The following is a 16,498-nucleotide window of genomic DNA, read 5'->3' on the forward strand; positions in this document are numbered from 1 at the left end:
AAGTAAATGTATGGGTGAGAGTTACAGATAATTCAAGATACGCCGAGTCCAGTGATATAGAATGCAACTCAGTACCAGTCTACGCGTTGAATATACGATCAAGCTCTACTTTGAACATGTCCTCGACAGCGCGGCGCCTGATGTTCGCTTTCGTCGCAGTGCGCGGGAGAGTGCCGGCTGGAACAATGATTACCATGTTCGGCGAGGTGATGCGCTCGTGGAGGTACCGCCTGGAGTGAAAATGTCTCGTCTTGCGGATGATCTCCTTTCTAATTTTCTCCACATCCATATTGATGAGCGGCTCGACAAAAAGCGCGGGCGATGGCCGCCCGTTGCCCACGACAATGCAATCAGCTACCAGATCTCCGCACGTAGCGCGGACGTTATCCTCAATCGCTTTCGTGTCACAGCGAAGAGCATTGGCACTTTTGATCCAGTCGTCGTTTCGTCCGCGCGATACATACGCGCCCGGGGAAACTTCGAGGAAGAGGTCACCAGTGTGATAGTGTCCGTCGGCGGAGCGCAGGGAAGGATCTGGGCAATCGCCCGACTCCGCGAGTATGACCAGCTCTACGAGATTCCCATTGGCATTGCTGTAGCCAGGCTCCGATGTCATTGAGCAGGGGAAGAAGCCGTACTTGGTACCCTGAAGAGGGCGAACAGGAGGATTGGGGCGTCCGCCACCACACACAGACACCAGCATCGCTCCGCACTCCGTGCTTCCGAAGACGTCGGTGATGCGCATGTTGTTCTTGTACGCCCACTCCTCGTCTTCTCGAGGCATGGGCTGGCCAGAGTAGAGGATCTCGTCAAGACCGCATAGCCGAGCGAGCAGTTTTGGATTCTGGCGAGAATTGCGTATGTGGATACCAAGGAACGCGGGGAACTGGTTGAGACGGTTCAGCTCGCACCGACTGATCATGTCCACCAGCTCGTCAGAAGAGAAGCCAATCTCAGTGGGTTGGATGGTGCAAGCACCGTGCTGGAGTGAACCGAGAAACATGAATGTCTGACCGATGTGGCACATGCTTCCCCTTCAGATAGCAACCGTCAGTATTGTGAGAAATGTATGATCGACAGTTACTCACATCCATACAGTGACATCTTGCTTTGGGCTGATCGGTTTGCTGACCTGCCCAGCTTTGTGAATGATCGCGTTCAGCCAGAAGTAGCTACAGGGAACTAATTTTGGGCACCCAGACGTCGAACCGGATGTATGGAATATCATGATCGTGTCGGTACCCTTGATCGCTTCGATCATGCGAGGTAATGGGGCGCTACGGAGATCTATGCTGCTGACATCTACAGCAGGGTGGACGGGAAAAGGACTACTTGTGAGATCGACGGCATATGTCGGGTCGTAAACGAGAGACTTCGCGTTGGATTTACGCATGAGATCGTAGATGACGTCAGGGTTGGGGAGTCGCAATGAGAAGAGCTGGGGAACGTATCCAGCACGGGCCATGCCGTAGATATGAAGGGCATCGACGTATGACAAGCCACCGAGCCTTTGAACAACACATTAGCTCTCGTACCAGGAAATAGGGCTTATAAGAACTCACCACAGTCCGACTACGGAACGTTGCGGTACTCCTTTCAGTGTGCGACCCCAGTATCGTGCGAAGTGCTCGACGTCTGATTGAAACTGACTAAAGGTAATGATACGCCATTCTAGCACCTTGGTGGTCTTTTGGTCAAACAATGGCGTCCTGAATACGGGAGACAATGGATAGCGAGCAGCTGATTCAGCGAGGACAGTGAGATGAGTCCTGAAAGCAACCATTATGTCGAGGTGATATGTGGTAGAGTAGAGCTGGTGAATCGCCAGGAGATAGAAGATTATAAGAAGAGAGTAGATCAGATTAAGCTGGGAGATTAGGTGGGGACAATGAAGGTGAGAATGTACCCGATCCCTGAGATTTATGAAATGAGAAGAGAAGTTGAGGATTCAAGATGAGATACATGTCCGACCTTATATACAAGAAGATGTGGTGCACGCATGAGCCAATACTGGCGATGGCTGTGGGCGAGCGTCCGAGGAAGAGAACATCATCGATGGGGACGCATGGTCGCAACACCGCTGAAGCCCTAGCGGCTTCGACACCCGCGTTTCAGCCAGAGAGGAGCTGTCAATGGATTTGGCGTGGAGTCTGGACGGAGGGCTGTACTCACTGATCTCCTTGTTCACGGAGAGACTTTGAGATTCGGGTGCACCTCCGAGTAGACGGGGCTTGCTTCCGGCTTCTACGCGTCAGGCGTTCGCGCTAGCCGTCCGCGCCTTGCATACACAGACAGCAATACATGTGGTGATGAGCAGATGTTTTCTTCCTGTCAGATTGGATTCCCTGATGTCAATACATTCCAACTTGAACAACAACATTGAACGTTTTCGGAGACTCACGTAACGGATGAGTCACAGCAGGACCCCCCGTAACTCGCTTAGAGCTCCGATCCCGCCGGAGGCCATTTTCGGGGGTTAGGAGACGGTCATTTTCGGGGCTTTCGCACTCAAGCTCCCGGCCTCCCGGCCGGTTTCGGGGGAAAATGGGATCGAACATCTGCTGTGAGAAATGGGTTTCCGCCGGGTTCAAAACGAATTTTCGCCGGAAAATCCTTCCAAGTTGGTCTCCAGGAAAATTTTCTCTCAGGAACCATTTTTCGGGGGTTTCGCACTGAACCTCGAGCCAAAGGGGACAATTTCGGGGATGTTCTGCACATAAGTTGTACCGGGTTTTCGAGCATTTTCGGGGGTCCGAGATCGGAGGTCCGGCCTGCGGCGGGCCCAATTTCGGGGATTCAGGCATCGGGGGGTCCCGTCACAGCCTCCTGCGCGTGAGTCATGTGGATCACTCTTTCTCACTCGAGTGCCGGTGTCACCGCAATAATCTGTATGTACCTCCGTGAATACTTCAGACAAGGTCTGCTTACTGTGTCTAAAGATTCAAAGCATCCCCACATTTTTTGCTCATAGACGGCCGGGTAGTGTTTTCGGAATAGCCAGTGCTGTGCAGCCATCATCCGATGAGTCAGTCGTACCTTTCCCGACAATCCAGCGAACGTTCTCAAGAGTTAATACCAGTTGTCTCCAAGTCGTTCTCAATCGGAGGGCGATTACCTAGATGCATCGTACTCGCTACACGCGTATTCCTCGCTCTTGCAACGATAGGAGTTGCCTTCTCATCGGACTATTACCTACGAATGGTAGGCGCGTCAATGTTACATTCAGGTCTCTTACGCATCGTACGGTCGCAGGAAGCAGGTGAGCTGTGCTCGGCAGCGATCATCACGCATCTCGGCGAGCAGCTCTGAGGATTTTCCACCCATAAGAGGTTCGTAAGCGTCTCTTGTCGGCGCCGCGTTTCACTTGCTTCTTGGATTGGTCAACCCCCATGGCTCCGCGGTGTGTCCCAAGAAGAGTCGTGGCGCTACAACTTTTCTCTTCCGAATGTCCACATCCACAGCATCGACTGGGTGTGCTAACGTTCCGTATTATTGTTTTTCTTTCGCGAGATGTATCCGAAGTGGAACCGATTTTCATATCGGGACATCGACGGCACCGATATTTTATGTTCTTGGCAAGTGGACTGTGGTTGGGACTTTGTTGTGCCTCTGCCGAGAGCCAGGTAGCATGCACATATGCATAGTCTCGCGGAAGTGTTCGGTCAAGATGTTCCTGCGGTTAGCGGCCCGAAGTAGTTATTCCGCATATTCAGAGTAGACATACTATTCTCAAAGGCAGACATCGTAACTGTTCTCTCAGAGTGCGTGCTTTTTCCAAGCCCTCATTCGAGTTGACCTTGGCTCGTTCGTATCTCTCACTTAGCAATTGCTCACCACTTTCAGGGCACTTCCCATGGATGGTGATCAGCAGCCGAATCAGGTACGTCTACCGCATTCTGACCTTGCGCGCTTCTCCTGCGCGCCCTTCATCCCGGCGCAACACTATCGCCCTGGCGCATCACGGAAGAACCTGGCCGTGAAGTATACGCTTAGACGTTCAAGATGGTGACTCGACTCTCAAATATTGCTAGGATAGCCTTTTCGCCCTTGTCTCGCCGTATGACTCCGCGTGTCATCATGACAGCTAGCGCGCGAGGTATGTGCCATCGAGTGCAAAATCGAGAGACGGTGTGCTTGGGTTATAAATAGACAGCGAAGTCTACTAGATGATTACGCTAATCTTTCCATACCCTCATTGGGAAACCAGATCCACCCTGCGGGAGCGTATCTTTCCCAAAGCGTGGTCCTCTTTCGTCAGCCTTCCCCAAAACTATCGTGCATGTATCCTCCGGGAGTGAAGAGATCTTACATCTCGGATAGCAAGTTGTCAAATATCTCAGGTAGGGGCTTGCAGGTCAACCTCCGCTGACTGGGTGCTTTCTTGAACTGATATCGAGCAACTCTCCTCGCTGTGAGGTCTGGACATGTCTTAACCTTCATGATGACCATACACATATGCAGCAGAAGTATATGACCAAAGATACTGCAAGTTGCTACTTCCATCCGTTACTCCATTCACACATCCCAATAGATCGTATGTCTGAACTTTAGATGACAGCACCACACCTACCCTATGACAGTGTCAACGACATTTCTCGTCACTGCTCCTCGCAATCTCTACCCGACCATGGATTGGATGTCCTCAGACTGGCTAGGGCTACGCAGCCAATCATTGATCACGAGGTAGAATGTGCAGCCTTCAGAGCGAACGAGCGGAAGTGCGCAAATGAACGCATCGAGCTGCGGTCAGTCAGTCAGATCGAGAGTCGTGGTGCTGAAATTCAGCTCCAGCATGAAGTCCGTCGTAGAAGGAGACCCCAAAGAAAGAAGCATGTGCAGCCCGAGTATCACAATGCCTGGGGGCAGATAGGCACGCACGCGCAGTACCTTCAGATTCGAAGCCTGCGGGATTGGTTCCCCTTTCAATGCATCTTCAAGTTCCAGGCATGCCTGCTCGGCATACAATTTGTGGCTCCTCGTCAGCTCCTTCTCTTTGGCCCACGCGGGATCGGGAGTGTCCTCGGGTTCGTCTTCGTAGTGTTACAAGATAACCACGACTCGAAGAATTCATTCGAGCTCATTGTCAACTTCTATACTGGTAATGTTACTCTCCGAGTAAGTATCGATGTTGTCTGTTTCGTCGTCGTCGTCGTCGTCGTCTGCGTCCACGTCGTCCTCTTTATCGGTGTCATCCTCTTCATCCACGTTTTCCTCCGTGTTATCCGCTGCATATACGTTGTCCGCTGCGTTCACGCGGTCTTCTGCATCCACGTCTCCGCGTACCTCTTGCTCGTCTCCCTCATCTACATTGTCATCGCCTTTGCTACAGACCACATTCACTATCCCGGTGTCAGTGCGGTCCGACATGTCTGCATCGTGTGACGCAGCGTCGAGCCCAGAGCTCTTCTCCAGTGGCCCATCGTTTGTCCCTAAGACATAGGTACCTCGGGTCAATTTTGAGAAGATGTACAAAAATTCGTAAGGCTCACAATGTAACTGGAAAGTCAACTTCTCCAGAGGGTGCTATCTTGCGGAGAAAATGAACAGTAGGAGCAAGGTCTGGCTGGAAGTAATCCATATAGAGCTCCTCTACCGTCAATACCTCTCGGTTTCCGAGGAGCCACTTCACCCATAGACACTCAGTGTGTGATAAGTGTAAGTAAATGCTCGAAGGTGAGAGGGATGGTACAGGCTAATTGAGCACGAGTCTGACTCCACTCATCAACCCGCAAATGGTCTAGGCATAGGATCATGAGGTGAGGGAATGACTCCAGAGTAATCAGAAAATCTCTGGCTTCAAAGAAGTAGGCATAAACCAAGTCCAGCGTGGTGATACTGTGCGCCCATGACAGGAGAATGGTTCCTGTCTGTGATGCCACCCGGTCCAAGTCTAGGAACTGGAGCCACAGGGCCTGAACGTCAGTTAATTTTCCCAAAAAAGGAGCAATCGCAAATGTCCACCGACGTCGAGGCCTCTGGTGGCCCCGGGGCTCAATATGCTCACCAAAATCACCATTTGGATGTTCGCAAGACTTTCAGGGGTGTGAGCAGCATCCAGACGGGAAATCCTGGTGACAGGATCAAGTTCAATCTTGTCCGAGTCCTCGATGTTGTCGATCCAGGAGCAGCGGCCTGCGATGATTTCTGGGAGAATAGAGGTAACCCAGTTGGTCAGTCGACGCATGATATAATATATACAAAACCACGTACAATATGCGCTAAGTGCCAAGAGCTTGAGATTTGTACACGGCGGAAGGTCCAGAGATACAGGGCGATTGTTGACAGGAGGAACTCTGCATCGTTCACCAGTCTTATATCCTGGCGTGGACAACGAAACGTTAGACGTGAACGGTTCCAGTTTGAGGATCGACAAAGGAACGGCCTAGGATAGACAATATTGAAAGCGTGGCACCGAGAACGACTAGAAAATGCAGACAAGATGCGTGGTTCCGCACCTAAATGCAGTTTCTCCGACTAAGCGCTATGTGGTGTCTTCTCAGCAGGAATACAAGTCCATCTTTATACTAACCACCAGGACAATAGAGTATGCAAAATACAGGCGCCCGACTCGGAGGGTTATGAGAATAAAACAGTCCTGATTTTGCTTTTGAACGTTCAACTCCCACGGAGTTGTGCCACTGTCAGTCAATCTCAGCAAACGAGATCAAATGTCACCTAGAAATTGAGGAGATTGGATATGGATTGGCCTCGTTTGAGTCAATTTTGACCGGGAGTCACTACTGGACATTGGCAGTCATATTGTTAGACTGTGCATCACTGTCGCCGACGTTGCGCGGACGGTGTGCGGTCCGCGCCCAGCGGCGCCTGTGGACACGCGCTCCCACTAACTCTCTAACGTGCCTTTTAGTTGCAAGGCAGGTAATAACCTGTACTACAACGATTCTAACTCAGGCTGCAGGCCTGCCTCAGCCGTGACGTGACACTGACGTGACGAGGGGGCGCCCTACGGGCGCCAATCGAATCAGGCTCATCAACCATGCCCTCTAGTCTCCGGCATCACCACCTTGACAGATCTTCTACGGTTACATCATGGCTTCTGTTGACTCCTGACTTCCCTTCGCTTGAATCGCGCAGACGAATCACGCTCGATCTCACTTATAATTTCGATGAACGACACGGTTTCCCAGCGAGATTGCGACTGATGAGCTAGTCGTATACTTATACTTGCGGTGCCTTTCTGACGTTGCGTAGTGATGGGCTGACTTATCGTCAGGCGCTTGCGGCGGATGCATGATATGATGCAGCTGCACACATGGGAATCCAGTCGCGGTACCGAATGACCGACTCGTAGCCACTATATAAGACTCCAAAATTGGTGGTACGCGCGTCCACCTATCTCCTCTCGATTCCACTCTCCTGGGTAGAACGACGATGTGGGGGCTTGTCCAAGGGAGTGAACATCGCGTATTGTACGCTCAACAATGGCCAAGGGGAATAGAACGCAATGCGTCTACTCTTTACACATTGCTTGAAAGTCAACAAAGGTGCGCGTTTTATCCTTCAAAAGCGCGGCGATTCGCCTGAATCTTGACCCAAGGATCCTGCTTGATCCTATCGCGATACCTGCCTACGTCGTCAGCGCGTCTATCCTAACCTTACTGGTCCAGCTCGCCCTCCAGTCGAAGACGTCAAATGAATCGTCGGTCATTCTAACGGGCCATGAAGGTACAGAAACTTCGAATGCGTCAGAGATCGACGGAATCCGATCCACCGTAGCGCAACACATTAAGCAGCTCGGGGGAAACACCATTTTTGCATTCAAAGTCTTCCGTCTTTTGTTGTCAGTCATATTGCTAGCCTTGTCGATTATAACCTTGCGTCTGGCGGATCATAGTCCCAGCCCGGAAAGCATAGAGTCCAGTATGTGGTTCCAAAACGGAGTATGCGCAGCATTTGTGAGTACTCCGTGCATTACAGTAGAGTGTCACTGATTATTTCCCGAAAGGGTTACGCGTCCTTATTGGCGCTTGTGTCTGTTACAGGCAACCCGAACCATGGCAGACTACTCATACAGCATGGTAACTTGGTCCTCTTCGTTATGTGGGCGCTGTACTTGTATCGTGATGTGTGGCCTCTGGCAACATACGTCTTGTCGCCAGCGGACATTCAAGAAGGACCCCTGCTGTGGGCTAAGCTTTCCATGCTCACGCTTGCGGCGGTTGTGATTCCTCTTTGCGTACCTCGAGAGTATGTCCCTCTGAACCCTAAGGTAAGTGAACCAGATCGGTTCGTCTGCTGCGTTCGTTGATAACCGTTCACCTCCAGGAACCCTTGTCCATTCCAAGCCAAGAACAAACAGCTTCCATCCTATCGATGATGCTCTATTCATGGCTTGACAATACAATAATCACCGCGAATCGGATGGCTCATCTTTCCACCGACCAACTCCCCGTGTTGGCTGATTATGACATGGCGAAGAATCTGGTTCATCGCAGTTTCCCTGTGAGTCTACTGTGCCTTTCTTTAGTTGTCATGCATATCTCAACATGTTGCAGTACATGGATCCATTTCAGTTGAAAAAGAGAAACCATATGTTTTGGGGCATCGTCAGGGTCTTCCGTAAGGCGATTGGGCGATGCAATTTGAACTAGTCTGACGGAAATGCCGCCAGGGACCGACTTTTCAGTCATGAGTCTCATGTTGTTCTTGCGAGTACGTGCCTCTGGGAACTTTGCTGTCTAGGGTAAGTTTCTGATCGTACGCTCGCGTAGACAATCGCAGATTTCGGCTATCCTATTGGTATCAACCTCCTTCTGAAGTAAGAAATCGTGGCACCTGTCTCATTTTACTGTGGTTCTGAACAATTTACCGATAGCTACGTTGAATCCCATGGAAAAGAGTCTATTGTGCGCCCATGGGTGTGGATATCGTTTCTGTTCATTGGACCCTGTGTCAGCACCATCTGTTTCCAATGGTACATGTTCATCTCAGTACGTCTTCATTTGAAAATTTGCGGCGATGGCACTGATACACGCGCTCCACAGACAAGAAATGTGGCTCGTATCACTGCCATAATTACTCAGCTCGTGTTTGACCATGCTCTGCGGGCTCGCGTGAAGGCTGACGTCAATGAGGCATCTGCTGGGACGGGCATATCTACGGCGGTTGCTACCCCTGACAATGTCTCTGAAACAGAACCTGGCAGTTCTGAGGTTCCTCAGGAGCATAGTGGCGGTTCTTCCGAGGAAGGGGAAGGTTCTGCAGCTACGCTGAGTGTGGACACGTCTTCCATGAAGGGCAAGCAGAAAAAGAAGGCAAGCTTAGAGGATGGTGGAAGCACAAAGACAACACCAACGGCTACCGCTACGTCCGATGGAAAAGGGAGGGACATGATCGGCAAAATCACCAATCTTATCTCCACTGACCTCAATAATATCACCGAGGGACGGGACTTCTTGTTTTTCAGTACGTTGTGAAGTTATCTTCGAATTTATCCCGCTCTAATTCGAGTTCTTAGTAATTGAAGTACCTTGGAAGATCGGATTGTGCATCTATCTATTATACTCTCTTCTTGGATGGAGGTTCGTTGCCCTGTATCTGAGTGGTTCGATGATGTCTCACCTGGCTGATATCCAGTGCATTCGTTGGAATGGCCGTTATTGTTCTGGCGATCCCCTTGCAAGCTTTTTTCGCCTCCAAGATTCAAGGATATCAAAAGGAGAAAATGAAAAAGGTATGCTTATCCTGCAAAGAAGCAAGCGCATACTGACTACTGAGTACTGTACGACTAGACAGACACACGCGTGCAAGCTGTAACCGACGGTACGTCAATGCCATGTTTTTGGCGATTCCATTCATGATAGCGTGTCCCTTCCTTTTCTCCAGTCCTCGGCGTCATGCGCATGATCAAACTTTTTGGATGGGAACCTCAGGTCGAAGAACAATTGGCGCAGAAACGTAATGACGAACTGAAATACCAACTGAAGTTCAAATTGTTCAATTTCTTCAACAACTATATGACGTACGTCAGAAGTGGGATACACTCAAATGTCTGCTGATAGCCTGCAGACACATCGTTCCGATCCTCACCATAGTTGTGGTCTTCGTTGCATATGTAAGTTTACTGTGGATCATCCCCAAGCATTCATTCTAAGATCCGTTTATAGACCGCCTTAATGCATCAGGAGCTTACCGGTATGAGCATGCGCTTGCCTGTAAGTTCTTTGCCATTCTGACACCGTCTTAGCTGCCCTTGTCTTTTCGTCTATCGCTCGTGAGTTTCCACGCTACTGCATGCGGAAACGTACTTACTTTCCACTAGTGCTTGATATGCTGCGCCGTGCGCTCGTCGGGAGTTTCCGAACGCTGCCGCAGATAATAGCAGGTGGGTTATCATGCTTCTTCGGAGTGACGCATAACATGATGATCAAAACAGGCAAGGTATCACTCGATCGTGTGAACAATTTCTTGTATGAGGTTTGTTGTCCCGACTGTTGCCAAATTTGATTGCCGTTGAGTTTTCATCCCTTGCATAGACGGAGCTTCTTGATGCCTTCTCCGACGGTGCAGATGCCGCGCCAGTCAACAGCCTTTTCCGTGAAGACGACGAGGATGTCATCGGAATACGCAATGCGTCGTTCACTTGGGCGAACAGCAATGATGGGACGTTGACACCTGGGCCTCGACGGCGGAATTTTGTCCTCCACATAGATGACGAGCTCACGTTCAAGCGCGGCCATATTAATCTCATTATCGGCCCCACGGGATCCGGAAAGACGTCTGTGTTGATGGCTCTGCTGGGTGAGTATGGCTGCTATCTTTAATACAACGCAGAGCGCTCATCATTGGCAGGCGAGATGCATTACATACCCTCAAGCCCGGATTCCTACGTCCGCCTTCCTCGTGCTGGTAGTATTGCATATGCCGCACAGGAATCGTGGGTGCTAAGTGAAACGATTCGCGTACGGTGATTCAACGTAATGCGATCCGTTTCCTGATTCATGTCATCCAGGACAACATCCTGTTTGGGGCACCACTTGACGAAGAGCGATACAATAAGGGTGATTTCTGTTCATCGTCAGTTGCGAATTCTTGTACTGAAGTTCTTGCAGTTATCGAGCAATGTGGTCTCCAACGGGACCTCAGCCTGTTCGATGCTGGTGACATGACACAAGTCGGGGAGAAAGGACTCACCTTGAGGTAGTCCTAACATTAGCGGTGAATGACTGGTAACTGACTATATATGAATCAGTGGTGGCCAGAAGGTAGACTGTCGTCTAAACTTACCTTCGCTACTTTCCTGACGTGTGCGCATGCTTTGTCAGGCTCGCGTAACCCTTGCTCGTGCTGTGTATTCTTCCGCGGAAATCCTCCTCTTAGATGATGTAACTGAATGCGATTCTCGAGATGACTCTTGGCTGAGTTGTGTTTAGGTTCTCGCTGCTGTTGACGTACACACTGCCAACTGGATCGTTGAAAAATGTTTCAAGGGCGACCTGGTTCGTGGACGCACTGTGATATTGGTTGTAAGTTATACAGTGCCAGTTAGTTTCTTCCCCGCTGATCGGTGCATGAAAGACTCACAACGTCGCTCTGGCGAGCCCGATATCTGAGTTTGTAGTGTCTTTAGGGTTGGATGGGCGCATCCACAGTCAAGGCTCACTATCCAAAGCTCTCGAGGAGGATCAAGAACTGTCTGCAAAGTTTGTAGAAGAGCTCAAGGTGGAAGAAGAATTTATCGATGAACACAGAGAAGCGAAAACCCAGCAATCAGACGGAAAGTTGTTCGTGGCGGAAGAAATTGCCCAGGGGCGTGTCGGTTGGCCCGCGTGTGAGTATTTACGGTTCACGCGGAGAATCATCGACGCTGAAGATTCGATTTATGCAGTCAGCATGTTTATAAATACTGCGGGAGGAAGGTTCCCTGCCATTTTCTGGTTCGTAACCATTGGCATGTTGTTCGTAGATGAAATCTGCGAGGTTCTCCAACCGTGGTTCCTCGGTGTATGGGCACGTCAGTACGAAGATCATCCGTCTTCGAAGGTGTCAATAACATAGTAAGCGTTGTCGTTGTCTTCGCATATGCGCTGTCTTGGTATTCACATGTGCTTGCAGCTATATGAGCGGCTACTCTCTCTTGGTGCTGGCAAATGTAGCGGCGTATAGCATTTCATACGTCGTGTTCCTCTACGGGACCTTACGAGCTGCGCGGATCATTCACAAGAGGCTGATGAACTCCGTACTAGGCGCAACCTTGAGGTGAATTTGTTCGCGTGGTCTTTCTCAAGCCTGACTTACTTTCATTCAGATGGCTTGATGTGACTCCGACCTCACGCATTGTCTCTCGCTGCACTGAGGACGTGAATACTGGTATAGCAGGTCACCCGCTCACGGAGTCCGTATGCTCATGAGAATTACAGTGGATGGGCCTTTATCAGACCACACCTCGTACTTCATGTCGATAACGGCCGCGCTGATCATGCGACTGGTCGCAGTTTTGGTAATGTCCCCGATCTTCACTGTTCCTTCAGTGATCCTTGCGGTGATCGGTGGCTGGTGCGGCCAACTGTATGTGAAGGCACAATTGTGTGTCAAGCGTGAAATGGGTGTTGCTCACGCGCCCGTTCTGGAAAATTTCGGCTCTGCAATTTCGGGTTTAAGTTTGTGCTTATTCATATTCTCGCATGGCGGATGCTGACACCATTGCCAGCATCTATTCGTGCATATGGCGCTCAGGACCTGTTCAGGCAGCAGGGTTACCATCGCATGGACACCTACATAAGGTCAAAGCGGACTCTGTCCAACCTCAATCGGTGGGCTCCAAAAAATGTTTCGCGTTGTCTTACTGAGTAAACTGTCAGATGGGTATGTACCCGCATAGAAATACTGGGAGCATTGTTCTCCACCTGCTTGGCGACATATCTGGTATACGCCACGTCATTCGACGCCTCGGACCTCGGCTATACATTGAACATGGCAGGTTTGTGGTTGCTGATGCCGACTTTCTGTCACCGGTTTGATAGTGGTATTTAGTTGCATTCTCTACCTTGATTCTTTTTTGGACTTTAATGGGAATGCGAACCGAGGTCAGCGGTAAGTAGCAAGTCCCTGTTAGTCTATCATCCGTCCTTACTGAACGGCACTATAGCCAATAGGTAGGTTAATTGTTTCAGACGATTTCATCCGCTTGAAACGATCTTGTGTAGCCTGGAGCGTATTCATCAATACACAGTCGTCGAGCAAGAGCCGAAAGCGACCGACGCTGGTGTGCCCCCAGCTTACTGGCCAGCGAGCGGTTCCCTGAAGGCCGAAGGACTTACCGCTCGCTACTCTTCTGTATGTTCATGCATGTGTCTGAGCTCAGCCCATGATTTATGCTTCAGCAGGATGGCCCCCGGGTTCTGCAAGATATCTCGTTTGAGATCAACTCTGGAGAACACATTGGCATTGGTAAGTCTGGATTATGATTGATTGGCCCTCTTCTAAAAGTGAACGGTAGTTGGACGTACTGGAAGTGGAAAGGTTTGCCTGGAATAGCCGCCCCCCTTCCACAGTTGCTCACCAGGATTTATAGAGCTCTTTAACTCTTGCCCTTCTGCGCTGCATCCTCACCGAGGGGAAAGTCTACTACGATGGCATCCCGACGGACTCGATTAATCTAGACGCTCTGCGGTCGAACATCACCATCATTCCGCAAGTGGTACGCACTATGGCCACTCCGTTACATGCTGGCACCCCAACTGACGATCCCACTGCAAAGCCCGAGTTGCTAAGCGGGAGTTTGCGACAGAACCTAGATCCATTTGAGGAGCACGACGATGCGGAGTTGAATGACGCGCTACGTGCCGCAGGGCTGTTTTCTGTGCAGAGCGAGACGGACGAAGGGAGGATCGCGCTGGACAGCCAGGTCAGCAGCGCGGGCGGCAACTTGTCGGTTGGTCAACGTCAGATCCTAGCGTTGGCCAGGGCGATTGTGCGGCAGAGCAGGGTGCTAATCTTGGACGAGGGTGCGTCTTGACGCCGTCCTAAGCAGCTTCTGACTTGCTAATTTTGTGGACTCGTGATAAGCTACATCTGCAATCGGTAAGTTCTAGTGCTGAAACTCTTTTATCTTGCTTAACTGATGAAGTATCGTCAGACTATGAAACCGATGCTGCCATCCAATCGTCGCTGCGTAAGGCGCTGGGCAAGGATGTGACCTTGCTCACAATCGCACATCGACTCCAGACCATCATGGACGCCGATAGGATAGTCAGTGGCGCATCTTTTGTAACTGCTATTGCGATGACCAAATATTTCCTCCCCCTGTCCCAGATGGTTCTTGATGCTGGTCGCATTGTAAGCCTTGATCTCCATTTGCTTGTTGTTGGCTCATGATATATTTAGGTTGAATTTGATACACCCCGGGAACTGCTGAAAACCGAAAAGGGCATGTTCCGGGCGCTCGTTGACGGGAGTGGAGACAAGGAGAAGTTGTATGCTTTGGCGCATGGCGGCGGTGTATCCGCTTAATGACCTCCGTGAGGCTTTCAGGATGTTCCAACAGTCTATTACAGTGCGACAAATCCAAAGTGCTACAAGAGTAATAGTGATACAGTGTGAACGATACAGTATGTCTGCGTCAGTGTCCGAGTCGTAGGGGAATGTCAAAATATATTCTTTCATCAGTTCCTCCCAGATGCAGTTAGGCAGGCCGCTATCTGCCGGTCCGCCGCGTGCATCCGCTGGTAACCTCGGGATTTTGGCGAGAATTTTCTGGAGTGCTGACCCAATGTCCTGCGTACGCTTTTCAAGGAATAGCGGAACGATCGTCTCGTCGCCTTCTTCCGAGTACGGGAGAGTGGCAGTAGGTGATGCGACAGCCGACTTCGTCATAGACTTCATGAGGCTGGGGGGGGGAACACTCTGCTGATTCGACGAGTGTGCTCTCGCGCGGGCGGCCGCGGCCGCGGCCGTCATCACGGAAGGTTCAATTTGCTGGTTCGTAACCCCGTGAACAATCTGTCCTTGATGCAGCAGCTACTGCCTGTGCAGTTTCGCATGATGATAGCGTCATAGGTTATCTGCATTTGTGTTCATAGTCCTCAGTTTCGTCAGGTTTATTCTGCAACATTATCGCCGCGGGCACACATGCAACAACTCCGTCCTGAAGCTTGAAGCTTGAAGGCCTGACCTTCAGATCGGAATCACAAGCCCGAGCGCAAGTGTCTGGGGCCAGAGTCTTCATCGAGAATTCGGAAGTCTACTCAATTCACCGATCGCGCCAACTATGGTCGATTGAATCGCATCCGCCCGAGGCATAGCAAGTCTCAAAGGGAGTAGCCGAAGTTCATGCCCAGTGAAAACGTTGAATTTTAAGGTCGAGTGGCATCAAATGAGCCTGCGAATCCCACGAGTGAGGTCGAATTAGATCGAATGAGTGGCAGCTATGTCTAACTAGTTTTGATGAGCGTGTTGAACACGATTGTCCGGCACATGCATATGCCAATGCATCGCGTCCTGTCGTATCCCGTCGTATTGGGCTACAGCCCATTGCCTTCTGTCTTTCCCTAGTAGCTCCTGGGCCCATGCCAGTTCTGCCGCTCCCTTCAAGTTGGCGCCCACAAGTCTTCCCACGTGAACAGTATGCCATCAAGTTCATTTCTCTTAACTCTTGCTTCTTGCGTCTTGCATGTGCCTCCACCGAGGGATCCTGCGACCTGGCTTCTTATGCCCTCCTAGTCTGTTTTGATGCACACCCTCCTACGTCAACAAGACCTCGACAACTGGCGCGATAACTATGCTGGGTTTGAGGTGAGTGTCTCTACCTGCCACGTAAGACGTACGTCCATAGGTGAGTTTGGCGGGGATAGAGGCTAGCTCGCCGTTTACCAGTGGTGAAGTGCAGGTGGCAGACTGTGAAAGCCCGGCCCCCACTTGCCGGTGCTGCGAGTGCTGCAGGTCTGATGAGTGAATGCGATGTCGAGGAGTGCGGGCGGGAAGCGCTGCGGCAATGCTACGAAGTCCGCGTCGAAATTCCGGCAGCTAAACAGTGCGCCCCACCTTCTTGATTTCACACCTACCACTAGCGCTGATGCACGATCCCACTTGCAGTTGAAGTGTAGCTTGGACGGCGACACACCTACTTCGGCTCATGTGCAGTCTCACGACCTGATTATTTCTGAAGTATGTCACATGGATGTTTGCATGATACCTTGTGCTGATCAGGTCAACTCCAGCAGGTGGACATTTGTGATATGAAGGTTTTGCATCCGCGCTTGTTGGAACATCTAATTTTCTCGCAGCAAAGGGAACATGTCGGGCGGCACTCCGAGGGTTTTTGCGATGCGTTGTGGACCCCACCAGAGTCAGTACGGCATTCCAGGATGTGTACTGGTCTTCAACCGGTATTTCTCGTGCAGCTCGTATTATAGTAATGAATAAATAAATTGTATTTGATCCCGCCGTACAACAGTGTAGTGCACCCATTAAGACCATATTCGATGAGACTCGATGAGATTCGACGGCTCGCAGCAAGGGCTGGGAAAGGCCGTCTAAC

The 16,498-nt window shown here is 50.7% G+C and overlaps 4 protein-coding genes across 4 annotated transcripts; 2 read left to right on the top strand and 2 right to left on the bottom strand.

Moving 5' to 3' along the window:
* Positions 1-79: 79 nt before the first annotated feature.
* On the bottom strand, positions 80-1,783 carry SCP_1401160 (acetyl-CoA synthetase-like protein; the record flags this gene model as incomplete). Its single annotated transcript, XM_027763823.1, has 3 exons — positions 80-1,034; positions 1,089-1,508; positions 1,563-1,783. The coding sequence occupies 3 exons, from the start codon at positions 1,781-1,783 to the stop codon at positions 80-82; spliced, it is 1,596 nt and encodes a 531-aa protein (XP_027619624.1).
* Positions 1,784-4,746: 2,963 nt separating this feature from the next.
* SCP_1401170 (hypothetical protein) lies at positions 4,747-5,367 on the bottom strand (the record flags this gene model as incomplete). Its single annotated transcript, XM_027763824.1, has 2 exons — positions 4,747-5,030; positions 5,097-5,367. 2 exons carry the CDS (start codon positions 5,365-5,367, stop codon positions 4,747-4,749), a joined length of 555 nt encoding a protein of 184 aa, XP_027619625.1.
* A 2,025-nt stretch (positions 5,368-7,392) lies between these two features.
* On the top strand, positions 7,393-14,472 carry SCP_1401180 (ATP-binding cassette transporter abc4; the record flags this gene model as incomplete). The annotated part of the gene is made up of 43 exons (XM_027763825.1): positions 7,393-7,505; positions 7,559-7,916; positions 7,967-8,230; positions 8,287-8,463; positions 8,517-8,580; positions 8,633-8,673; positions 8,733-8,779; positions 8,837-8,951; positions 9,006-9,426; positions 9,479-9,542; positions 9,598-9,694; positions 9,753-9,783; positions 9,847-9,982; positions 10,030-10,075; positions 10,128-10,155; positions 10,208-10,234; positions 10,283-10,345; positions 10,397-10,437; positions 10,497-10,761; positions 10,813-10,922; positions 10,973-11,021; positions 11,073-11,160; positions 11,213-11,225; positions 11,286-11,345; positions 11,394-11,486; positions 11,539-11,791; positions 11,849-12,017; positions 12,076-12,219; positions 12,269-12,330; positions 12,381-12,620; positions 12,671-12,773; positions 12,822-12,940; positions 12,994-13,053; positions 13,109-13,115; positions 13,167-13,296; positions 13,347-13,410; positions 13,460-13,482; positions 13,535-13,660; positions 13,721-13,967; positions 14,029-14,043; positions 14,099-14,211; positions 14,275-14,298; positions 14,347-14,472. 43 exons carry the CDS (start codon positions 7,393-7,395, stop codon positions 14,470-14,472), a joined length of 4,836 nt encoding a protein of 1,611 aa, XP_027619626.1.
* A 1,218-nt stretch (positions 14,473-15,690) lies between these two features.
* On the top strand, positions 15,691-16,057 carry SCP_1401190 (hypothetical protein; the record flags this gene model as incomplete). The annotated part of the gene is made up of 3 exons (XM_027763826.1): positions 15,691-15,753; positions 15,855-15,991; positions 16,054-16,057. The coding sequence occupies 3 exons, from the start codon at positions 15,691-15,693 to the stop codon at positions 16,055-16,057; spliced, it is 204 nt and encodes a 67-aa protein (XP_027619627.1).
* Between the last annotated feature and the right edge of the window lie 441 nt (positions 16,058-16,498).

This window comes from Sparassis crispa, assembly GCF_003851025.1.
Source record: "Sparassis crispa DNA, contig_000013F, whole genome shotgun sequence".
Taxonomy (NCBI): Eukaryota; Fungi; Basidiomycota; class Agaricomycetes; order Polyporales; family Sparassidaceae; genus Sparassis; species Sparassis crispa.